The sequence below is a fragment of the Xiphophorus maculatus genome, chromosome 22 (genome assembly GCF_002775205.1).
Source record: "Xiphophorus maculatus strain JP 163 A chromosome 22, X_maculatus-5.0-male, whole genome shotgun sequence".
Lineage (NCBI taxonomy): Eukaryota > Metazoa > Chordata > Actinopteri > Cyprinodontiformes > Poeciliidae > Xiphophorus > Xiphophorus maculatus.
In genome coordinates, this window is record NC_036464.1 from 29,477,552 (window position 1) to 29,489,802 (window position 12,251).

At 40.9% G+C, this 12,251-nt stretch overlaps 1 protein-coding gene across 1 annotated transcript; it reads right to left on the minus strand.

Annotated features, from left to right (window-relative positions):
* Positions 1-319: 319 nt before the first annotated feature.
* On the minus strand, positions 320-11,638 carry mtx2 (metaxin 2). The gene is made up of 10 exons (XM_023327971.1): positions 11,490-11,638; positions 10,609-10,656; positions 10,492-10,538; positions 9,940-10,012; positions 9,795-9,871; positions 5,141-5,233; positions 5,027-5,065; positions 4,815-4,940; positions 3,975-4,051; positions 320-916 (listed from the first exon to the last, which is right to left on the minus strand). Exons 1-10 carry the CDS (start codon positions 11,527-11,529, stop codon positions 748-750), a joined length of 789 nt encoding a protein of 262 aa, XP_023183739.1. The 5' UTR covers positions 11,530-11,638; the 3' UTR covers positions 320-747.
* Positions 11,639-12,251: the final 613 nt, after the last annotated feature.

The window sequence follows — 12,251 nt, forward strand, 5'->3', positions numbered from 1 at the left end:
GCTGTTGGTTACTTCAATGACGAGAGATGGTCTGGTGGATGTGCCTCTGCTGACCTCCAGTTGTGCTGCATTTGGTTGGTGTGGCTCATAACTCATCATGTCCTGGAGGTTCAGAGGTCAAACCGGTGACCTCAAAGGAAATGTGAAAGACGGTGAACTGTGGGGCGGCTGGAAGCAATGGGACCTTACCAATGAGCTTCATGCAGCCTGGAGGCAGGAACACATTCAAGTGTAGCAGCTGCTTCCAGACGCTCAGAAACAGATGGAATCTATAAGACGGAATCTCTGAAACGACGAGAAAAAACTTCAACCAATAATCTTCAAGGTTCACACTCGGCTTTTATTGGGAACGAAGATAAAACTACTTAGCTGAATGTCTTATGTAGGCACTTCACATCAACAAATGCAAAACAGTCTGGAGCTCCTTCATTAGTATGTTCTTGTGATTTTGTACAGCAGCAGCTCAAAAACTGCCTAACAGGGAAATAAACTCGTACCATTTGACCTCTGGGGTCAAGTGTAGTTCTTTCCTCTGAAACTCGGTCATGTTGCATAGCTGTAACCCCGACCCTGCTGTTCAAAGTGTGTAACTGGAAATACTCAAAAAAAAAATTCAAATGTACAAGCATGGACCTAAGAGGAGAAGCGAGCAGCACAGACATTGGTGTGGCAGTTGCTACGGCGCAGGGAATGAGAGAAGAAGACGCAGAATGTACAAGACAAGTCGGTAGAGAGAGCGGTGTTTGTTTAGTCCTTCATAAGCTTTTTGTCGTCGAAGTAGATCTGCTCGATGCGCCTGCAAAAGGAGAGCAGGTTGCTGTAGCTCTTGACCCTCTCTGCCAGTTCGGTGCTGGTGAGTCTGGTGGTGAGGATGGTGAAGAGGTGGCCGAACACCAGCGCGTCCAGCTCCGTCGCCCTGCAGCACACAGCAAAGCTGCTTAATCAAAACGGCCTGGCCAATCAGGAATTCACATTCCTGATTAAGTTTTGTTTCTTTACATTTTAACATCCCAACTCTGCTTCCTTCAGTTTAGTTCAAAAATGCTTTATTGAGCTCAATTAAAAGTCATCTTAGTATCTTCAAAAATCATCACTGGGCTGGAAAGGAGCCTCTGACTGAAGACGTCAGGCGAATTTGACTGTGAAATTGCAGAATTTGGAATTAATAAATAAAATTCAATCAATTTTCAATAAATTGTGTTGGTGGTGGTCTTCTGGATGTCTTTACTGTATTTCACATAAACTGCAATAGAAACACTTGTTTCACAACAGGACTTGCATGATCAAACCGCCGGCCGTTACTACTGATGAAGAAGACGACAGGAAGTGGTAGGATGACGGTTCGGCGCAAACAGACTTATTCATGTGTGATTTTTAATTGTGTTTCTTATTTAATGGAAACACCAATTTTGCAAAATTGTGTTTTTTTCCACATTATCAGAATATCAAGAAAGTTTGTAATGGAAACGCAGCTACTGATGCTGTCATTAGCTTCTTTAGCTAACAGCTAAAATAAACAAACAGGCAGCACAGAAGATATTTCCTGAAGATAATTTGTCCTGAATGATGGCATCAGAAGTTAGCAAGTGCTGCTAATTGGCCTCCTTTGTTTTTCCCACTTCTCTCTGCCTCATCGTTTTTTAGAAAGTCGGGCAGAGAGAGGCTTAAGTCAGGGATAACCACTCTGTTAGATGGAAGAGATGCTTTGAGGATGCTAATCAACTGCTAAATAACAAAAGAAACAGCTTGTTGCCATGGTTGCACACCATAAGGGTAAAAAAGTATAAAAGGAGCAAAAATCCTTCCATCTGTTCTAAGCAAATGAGAGCTGCCATAAGAGAAAAGCTCCAGCATGACTGCACAGATCTAGAATTTATCTTATTGGGATTTTTGTAACAGACCCACAATGAGTGCAGGGTTTCCCCCAGAAGATTTGCTAAGCCCGGTGGTCGGGGTGATGAGGCGGTCCACCACCAGTCCATCGGTGGTCCACCGTGTTTTTGTATTAAAAGATGTTATGTTGACAGGAAATGTAAAAATATTACTGGGTAATTAGATGTTACGGGAAAGTATCGTGAGTGAAACGCTATTTAAACCCACAACTATAGAATCTTAAAAACAACTAATCAAAAAATACAGTTAAAATGAATATCAGTTATTTGCACTTCTGTTTAATCAAATTAAGTCAGCAGCTCCATAATCCCCCATTTATGGGGCTTCAAGGCCCCATAAATGCAAATATTTTAACACAGACCACAGATATATACAGTAAATGTAACATTTGTTTATTGAAATGATCAATGCGGCTAAATTTTTATTTTAAATGGTTTCAGCAAAGAATTTAAATTGTTTAACATTTAAATGTAAGATTTTAAGGAGCTGATAAGTTTACTTTGTAAAGGTTCAGAGAACAATATTCATAGTTAGATTGTTTTGTTACCATAGAAATAATCTGATGCTATGAGTTTAATCTTTGAAATTGAGCTCTGTTTGTTCACAAATACAAATTAGTAAACTGCAATTATACCTTATTGCTTTTTAGGTTGGCCAGTTAAACTACTCCACCTCTCCCAGATTTCACTAAATCTAACAGAGAAGCTGTTAGAGGTGCTGATATTTTTATCAGCAAGAGGTGCCCCTAAGTCAAATTCTGCTCAAGGCCTCATACAGCCTGGTTTGATGCTTCATGTAACCTGAAAAATAATAATAGAAATAATATAAAACCAGAGTGATGCGTCACTACGAGTCAAGCCTGAAAATTCCTCACCGGGCTGAACCTGCATGATGAGGTTAGAGCTGGTTTGTTAATCACTAATGCACCGGCCAACCAGGACTTCATATATAAACTTTATAGGGAAGACAGGGTCAAACACTGGGCAGTGTGTTGAGATGAAAAAGCCGCATAATTCTTTGTACAATCTCACCGCTCCTTCAAAGCGCTCCTTTGAAAGCAAGTTATTCCTGAGGTTCACAAAACGTGGTGGGTTTTAAACTCTTACTTTGATGGAGAGTTCTGCAAAGAGACATAATTCATAACCCTGGATATTTACATATCCAGCTTTCACTCAAACTGAAAACAGTTTGAGTGAAAGCGAGGCGCGAGCGATTCCCGTTGAGGTAAACTAAAGGACTAAAGCAGTGACAGCGAGGCAATGCGCAGAGGCTTCGGTGTGATTGGCCTGCTCTGCCGGCTTTAAATGCATAAAGTATAAACCTATCTTCAATAAACCTATATTTCAGGAAGAAATATGCTCCGTCAGTGAAATGCTCAGAGCAACAGAGAAGCTTGCAATCCGACTTGATTAAAAATAAAAAAATAAAGCAATTTTTGTTTTTTCCTTATTTTCCTAAAAATAAAAACAAGCAATGCTTAGCCTCACGGGGGGGGGCTAGTAAAGCATGGTGGGCCGGCAGGCTTATAACACACTGGGGGAAACCCTGAAGTGGTTAATAATGAAATGTGAAAAGTGCAGCATATGTACCGTACATATTCAAGCCCAATGAAACCAGTTGCTTTAAACTGAAATAGAGAAAATGGCTCAACTTTAGCCCTACCAGAACCTCACCTTCCATTTGAACCATTAAATCTGGTAAAGAGAACAGTCAAGAAAATCTGCTTTCACATTGTTATTTATAACAAATGAAAGTAAAACCTATCCTTTATAATGCACTTCATACTTGTGTGCTCCTTTGTGTTGGTGTTTCGGTAGTTTCAATCATTTAAATGTTACATATTGCTGATGCTCCTGTTAAGGAAACAAATACAAAAGTGATGGAACAACAACAAAATTACTTTCAAATAGTTTCACTAATAAATTTAGCCAACTTATTTTTGATCTTTCTCAAGTTTAATATTATGGATTTTGAAGATCATTGAACAATTTTCAATGGAGCAAGCTTGCTCATATGTAATGCTGAGGTTTATCCACCAGGTGGTGCTCAAACATGTTTGTGCTCAGCAGACTGATACCTACTGTTTGTTGAAGAAGTATGGCTGAGTGCCCAGTCTCTGAGACAGAGCCTGACAGCACTGGTTCACATCTTCATAGACCTAAAACACATAGAAATAGCAGATGTCTGATTTTCAGGTAGATATTTTCTCTCGCATCACAACCAAAGTTTTATTTTATTCCAGTTTAGTCTGATAGATCCAAAGTGCTGCTAGCAACTTTTCACCCATAACTAATTTAATTGAGCACTGTGAACAGTTTCTACGTTTTCCCACAGATTTTCCATCTGGTTTTTGTAGGTCTATGTTCTGTGACAGAACATAGGCCAAGTTCTGGTTCACGAGAGCTTGACCTGTCGCAGAAAGCAATAAATCAATGAATCACCTGGTAGATTAAAACGAGCTCGATCATTTCCATTTGCATGATTTATTGATTTTCTCTTTCTGCTGAAACTGCTCTTCAGTCTGGTGTTTTGGGATCGCTTTTTTAAAGGACAATTTTGTTTACAGAGACATCATTTGTTTAATTTATTGTTTCTGTTGTTTTATTTACTTATATTTAAAATGTCTTCCAGTTCAAGTGTTAAATGTTCATCAGAATTTATGTTACCTGAAAATGTTCTCAAACAGCAATATTATTGTTTAACATTGACAGGCCTACACTGAACCTCAGACATGATCAGTCTGGGTGTACTGGAGTGCCTGGCAGCTTGCTGCTGTAATGTGATGAGATGCAGATGGCAGTTATTATAAGCCAAACATTATAAGATGCATAAAGTCAATATGAAGCAGGTTAGCTTCAATAAAGAACTGAGCTTCATGTTAAAACATGTTGAAATCTGATCAGGCTTCAGCCCGTCTGAACCTGCTCCAGCGTCTTCCCTCCCCAGCCGATGGCGTTCATCTTCCTGCGCACCTCCCACTGCTTCTGGTAGGCCAGGATGTTCCCGAGAGGCCAGGAGTACGGGCTGCTGTACCTGGGCCGAGAAATCTGCACACAATGGAGACAGCTAAGAGAGATTCATGCTTTTGGTTCATGAATCAAAAGCATGATTCTGAGGAAGGAGGAAGACGGACCTCGGCTGCCGTGGCGTCGTCGCACCACTGGACGAACAGCTGCAGAGAGGAGACAAAAGCTGGGTGAGAATCTGCTGCAGCGCTGAAGCATCAGCGTGTGGGTCTGACCGTTACCTCAGAAGTAAGCAGCATGTTGTACACCAGCTCCATGTACGCTTTCATCTCGGCTCGCTGGACGTCGTCCAAGCTGTCGCTCAGTGAGTGGCCCTGGAAACCACAAACGCATCACTCCTTGTCACCTGAGGAAGATGCACCCTGCCATAGCTCAACGACCTTCATAAACATTGAAAGATTTGGGTTTTATCTAGGGATGCTCAAATCAGGTTTTTTGCTGCCGATTCTGATACCGATCACCAATGAGGGCCGATCACTGATCACTGCCGATCACCTGGATCGTCTGTTAATTTTTCGCTTTCGGTATAAATGCTACTATGTGATCTGGAAAAATAGAAAAATAATTTATTGGCAAAATAATGTATTTATATATCAATAAATTCACCTAATATAGACATAAAAGTAAGTAAGTAAGTAAGTAAACTTTATTTCTATAGCGCTTTTCACAGACCAGGGTCACAAAGTGCTGCACAAAGTGTAAAAAAAATAAAATAATTAAAAGCAACATACAAAACAATAACACACAGTATTAAGCTAAAAAGCAAGTTTAAAAAAGTGGGTCTTAAGTTGTTTCCTAAAAGTGTCTATACAATCCAGAGATCGAATGGTACAAGGTAGCTCATTCCAAAGGCGAGGCGCCACAGCTTTAAAAGATCTGTCTCCTCGAGTCTTAAAAAGGGTCCGAGGAACCATCAGCAAGTTCAGATTGGACGACCTGAGGCTCCTAGTCGAAACATAAGGCTGGATGAGGTTCTTAATATAGTCTGGCGCCTGTCCATGAAGAGCTCTAAAAGTCAGTACCAGGATTTTGTATTGTAAGATACAGGCAGCCAGTGCAAACTTTTGAGGATGGGTGTAATATGTTCCCTCCTGTGAGTGCAAGTCAGCAGGCGTGCAGCAGAGTTTTGTACAACCTGCAGACGCGCAAACTCCCTCTTGTTAAGACATGTAAACAGACTGTTACAATAATCCAATCTCGATGAGACAAAAGCATGAACAATCATCTCAAGCTCACCATAAGTCACCATCTTACGAAGTTTAGAAATGTTCCGAATTTGGAAAAAGCAGTTCCTAACAAGCTGATTTATGTGCCGCTCCATAGACATCGCTCCATCCATGAAAACACCCAGGTTGCGCAGGTTGCTTTTAACTGTACAGCTCAAGTTTCCGAGGTGCTGCTTAATTCCAGGCACAGCACTGTCAGGAGCAACAATCAAGGTCTCGGTCTTGTTGGGGTTCAATAATAGGCTGTTTTCAGTGAGCCATTTTGTCACTTCGGCCAAACAACTAGTGAGAGTGCAAAGTTTATGTGGCTCACTTGGCTTGAAAGAGCAGTACAGTTGCAGATCATCGGCGTACAGATGATAGGACACATCACTGAACTTCTGGATGACCCTGCTCAGAGGAAGTAGGTACAGCAGGAACAGAACAGGTCCCAAGACCGATCCCTGCGGCACACCCCACAAAAGCTCTGCAGAATTAGACACTGCATTTCCCACTGACACACTAAAAGTTCTGCCAACCAGGTAAGAGGTGAACCATTTCAAAACGCAACCCGACATTCCAACCAAATGTTGGAGACTGTTTATCAGGATGCCATGGTCCACTGTATCAAACGCCGATGACAGATCCAACAAAACCAGCACAGAACATTGACCGGTGTCAGCTGCCATCGTAATATCACTAAACACCTTCAACAGGGCTGTTTCAGTGGAGTGAAACTCACGATACCCAGATTGAAAAGTGTCATAAATGTCATTTACCGGCAAAAATGATCTAAGTTGGGTGCAGACTACCTTTTCCAGGACTTTGGCCAAGAAAAGGGTCTTGGATATTGGCCGGAAATTCTTGAGTTCGGAAGAGTCCAGTCCTGTTTTCTTTAACTGTGGCTCCACAATGGCATGTTTGAAAAGACAAGGAAACACACCACTAAGCAAAGACATGTTAAACATTTTAGCAATATAGGGCCCAATGGAGTCAAAAACCCTCACAAACAGTTTAAAAGGAAGAACATCTAAAGTACCAGAGGACGGTTTCATTTTTTTCATGATGATTGAGATGTCTTCCACAGTGACAGGCTCAAATGAGGCCTAGCTCTGAGTGGGAGGTTCCAAATGCTGGGAACCATGGCAAGGAGGCAAGCTGTCCTTTATTACTTTGACCTTATCAATAAAGAAATCCAGGAACTCATCACAACTAATTGTAGAGTTACGAGGATTTACAGCAACAGATGACACAAGAGAGCTGATAGTGTCGAAGAGCACTTTAGGATTTCTTTTATTTGAGGCAATCAGACAATTAAAATAACTTGCCCTGGCCTCCTCAATCCTCTTATTTATGAACAATATTAAGTCCTTTAAATGCAGCCTATGGACCTCCAATTTAATAGACTTCCATAAACATTCAGTCTGGCGGCATGTTCTCCTCAGAGACATAATTTCATCATTTATCCAAGGACAGAAACTTTCCTGTGGTGCCTTCCTAGCCTTAACTGGCGCTACTTGATCCAAGATATCAGCACATTGGCTATTAAAACAATTCACAAAACAGTCAGTTTCAGTGAGATTATTAAGAAGAGAAGGATCAAACTTATCGCAGAAAAGCATGGCTGTCGCCTCTGTGATGATTCTCCTCTTTGCCTTAGTAAATACAGGCCGAGGTTCAGATGGCACCATCAAGTCAAAGAAAACAGTAATGGTCACCGAGAAGCACATCCTCCACACACACATTGGTAATTTGCAAGCCCAGTGCAAAAACCAGGTCTAACGTGTGACCCTTGTTGTGTGTGGGACCTGACACATACTGTGTAAAGTTGAGCGCCTCTGTCAGTGATATAAGATCTCTTGCTGGGATAGAAGTAACATCATCAATCCGCAAATTAAAATCACCCACACTCAAGACCTTTCCCAATCTAATTATAGAAGATAAAAAGTCCCAGCAGGGCCAGGAGGGCGATATATCAAAATAGTATAAAATGTATCTGAGGAACCAACTTCCATCATGAGGGTTTCAAAAGAGGTGGTGTAGCTTGTTTTTGACAGTCTGCATGTGGACCAGTCACGGTGCACAGCAGCCAGTCCTCCTCCACGGCAGCCGGAGCGAGGCTTACCTACTGCCAAGCAACCAGCAGGACAAAGCTCATTTAAATGGACAAATTCATTTTCCCTCTGCCACGTCTCTGTGAGGAAAAGGAAGTCCAAGTTTTTTCTAACAATGAGTTCATTAATGGAGAACGATTTATTTGAAATTGAACGTGCATTCAATAATCCAATCCGATTTTGCAATGACAAAGAAATCAGATCAGGAGTCCAGTCGGCTGGGCACAGCGGGATAGGCTGAAGACATCTCCCACGGTCACGTGACAAACAGCTGTACTGGCATGACCGATACTGCTCTCCTGATGTAAGCACGAAACGTTGAAATGGACCTGGGGCCCAGGCGGCTCGTCCATCGCGGGTCCAGCGATGTCCACGCCTAAATCCACAACCCGGAAGAGTGGCGAGATGCGCAGACGGGGCAGCACCCCCAGCTGCAAGGCCGCGCACGAGCGGCACCTGACGCAGCCACCTGTAGCTCCGATTTGCATGAACCGTACGCCGCACGCCACACCTGATCCGAACATGCAAAATACTTTGCAGCACAATAAAGCAGCTATTCAGTCAAAGGGACAACTGAAAAACCTGCAATCAGTAAAACAATAAGGCTCTTAACAGCCTAAATTTTATACAAGTCAAATACATCTTACAACACTGCGTATATGAAATGTCAAATAAAAAAGGAAACATTAATGTAAAGTTAAATGCAGGTTGCATCACAATGAACAATCCTGAGTTACTAAATCCAAACTTCCAGATAGCATAGCTAGCTGATTAATGCTGGTTCTGATTGGTTGTTTCTGACCGAGCTGAGTAATTCTGCATAACAAGAGGAGGCAGAGGAGATTGATTATTTTCCCCAGAGATTAACTGTCTTATGTTAGGACATAGCAAAAATGTTATTACATATGTAAAATCTTGTTTGTTTAAGTTACAAGGTGCAGCTTCAAGCAAACGTTCAATGTGAGAGTTCACTGCTGGGTGGAGCAGAAACGGTGCTATGTCTGTGAAATATTACTACCAGTAGAGTGGCGTGGCAGTCCAACAGCAAGAGCAGAACCAACATCTTCCACTGCCATCCCGAAGACTTTAATTATTTATCGGGTTATCTGTTAAGCTTTCTGACCGTCACGCTCATTCGGGTGTTAGTTGTGCGCTGCTTTAATGTGATCGCTCCAGATGTCTTTTTTCTTACTGTGAGCCTTGATATAATCATACTATGTTGAGTATGTTTGTTTGTTTTTTAAATGTCATATTAGACTCGTTGTGTTGATACATTTTGACATGCTTCACCACCGAGGTATTTTTCCATCAAAACACGAAAACTTCCCCATTATCTCTGAGCGTTGAAGTTCCTCACCACATTGTTTAGGATTTGTTGCTGTGTGCTTGCACAGTGTGAGGCAAAGAGGAGATAAGCTGCACAAGAAGTGACCTACAGGTGATCGTTTTTTTGTGATTGGCAACAAGAGAGAGTGATCGGCAATCACAAATCATACACCTTTTCAAGGAAATGGGCCGATTATGATCGGTGGCAGATTGATCTCTAATTTTATCACCTTGGCTTTAGTGAACTGCACAATCGGTCCCAGTTCAGACACCACCTGGTTCCCCACGTGGATGAAGGGGATTTTTCCTATGGAGAGAACAAATATCAGGAATGTCGGCTTGGAATGGCAGGATGCCTGTGGTGGGTGTACTGACCAGACGGTGACATGTACTCAGCGTTGTATCTGCAGACCACCTGAACTGGCAGACCACACATCCGGAGATAGGCCTGCATGTGAAAAGGCAGAGAAGTCAAAACTCCTTCCCTGGCTTGGAAAAGGCGAAGCTAGAGCTGCACGACATGTGGAAAACAACGAGGGTTTCTGCATTATCAGTGTGTTTAATGTGGGAAATGTACAACACTACTGGGAGAGATTCTTTAATAGTACAGCACACTGTGTACTAGTAAAGACTGGGGTGCACTGACTGGTTTTCTGGTCAACCACGATCTTTAAAAAGCTTCACTTAGTTCAATACCACTTCATTTCATTTAGTTCAAAACCACTTGTTTTTTGAAAAGTCGCAAAATATAAAATTGCTAAGTTGGCAACAGTGGGGTAACTATAGCCTTTTGGTTTGCTGTTAAAGGATTTTTTCGCTCTAGCGGCCTTTGACTGGGCTGCATTGCACGTATTTATAAATGTAGAGGTTTCACAGAATTAGTATTAAAAATGTCTGCAGAGAAAAATCCAGAAATCAAGCTTTTACCTGAACAGAAAGAGACGAGGCATGGTCTGAGAGCAGGATCTGATGGTCTGCAGCAGAGAAATGCTTTAACATTAGGAGACATTCAGGCAAAATGTTTCTGCAGATCCTCCAACTTACCCTTTAGCGGTTGGTACAAGGTTGCATTCTCAGGCCAAGGCTCTGCAGCTGTTGATCAAAAACAAGCAGATTTTTCTTCTTCACACCAACTTTAAGTGGAATCTGTCTAACAGAAACTGTTTAACATTTTTATTCTAAAATCTACTAGATCAAAATTCAAGCACTGGAATATCCCCTGCTCCGTTAGCTACAAAGCCCAGAGTATTACCCCTCACCACTCTGCTTGACCACTTTGTCACATGATCAGATCATCCAGAAAACTGATATCTGATGCAATAAAATCTTGTTTTCAAGACTAATTCAAACTATAAGATGTATTTTGTTAAGCACGTATTTTGGTGCAAAGCAGTTATACAACTGAAAACTCTTAGGTTACTTTTAGGTTAACATGTTAACTGCAGAGTCTGCAATTGAAAAGTCAGGTGATGAACATCAAAACAAGAGCTGAAGCTCTTGTTTTGTTGTTCATCACCTTAGGTGAACTCCGGTATTTTCTACCTGGGATTAAACTGTCTAGCTGCAAATAGGTGGATTTACAACTCACGTCTTTCTTCTCTGATACTTTCTTTAAGCTGCACACCTCTAAATACACTTACTCCTTTCTTTTTAAATGCCTTAGCTTATATTAAGTTGATGAAATGTTTCAATTGGTGGATTCTTGCTGCTTTATAGCCTGCCAAATTTAACTGAAAGCAATACCCTTTGGGGCAGTTTTTTAATTTCTTTTTAATAACGTTTGTGTTAAATGTTTTGATGGGCTTACTTGTACAGGTCAAAACCTACAATTGACGCCTATGGAATCCTGGTTAGCCTGGCTGAGCTAGCTGGCTAATGATAGCCTAAAAATGGCTCGCTATTGAGGAACTAGGTGACCGCATTACCTGCCATTTGCGACACGAAAGCCTCCGCCGCCAGCGACATGTTGCAGTACTCTTTCTGTAACTGCAACCAGAGCTAAGAACAGTTCTGCTGCATGTAAGGTTAAAGACAAGTATTGTGAAGTCCTGCAACCTTCCGTCTGTGATTAACGTCCCCCAAGAAACTAAGCTACTCCGATGTTATGTTCCACTTTTCGCTAAGCCTAGCGTTCCTACTTCACGTTCTTTCAGCCTCAAAATTAGAATTTTACACTTTATATCTGGAGGTCAGTTTTTGTATTTTACTACAAACATGCACTGCAAATATACTTTACAGTACATGTACTATCCTTGCTTTTACCATGACATTCATATTCAAATATGTTTTTCTTTAATATCCCTAGCGAAAAAAATACTTTAGTATATTTCAAATATACTTACATTTGTGTAAGTACATTTTAAGTATGCTAAGTATTAAGTGTACTACCTATAAATATATACAAAGTATATTAAAAGTATGCTTGTACCAATTTTGACATTATAGCTTTAAGCACACTTAAATGTGCTTAAAGTGTGCTTTTTTGATTTAATTTGAGCATAAATCAAAAAACTTTATGCTCAAATTTTTTTAGCATAAAATTCAATTTTATGCTCAAAATTGAATTTTTTAAAATTCACTTAAAATTCACTTAACGACTACTTTGAATGATTAATTTTAGTATGTTTTAAATTACATTCGAATGTATACTTTAGACTAATAAAGTATGTGTGGAAGTCAGCAGAAAA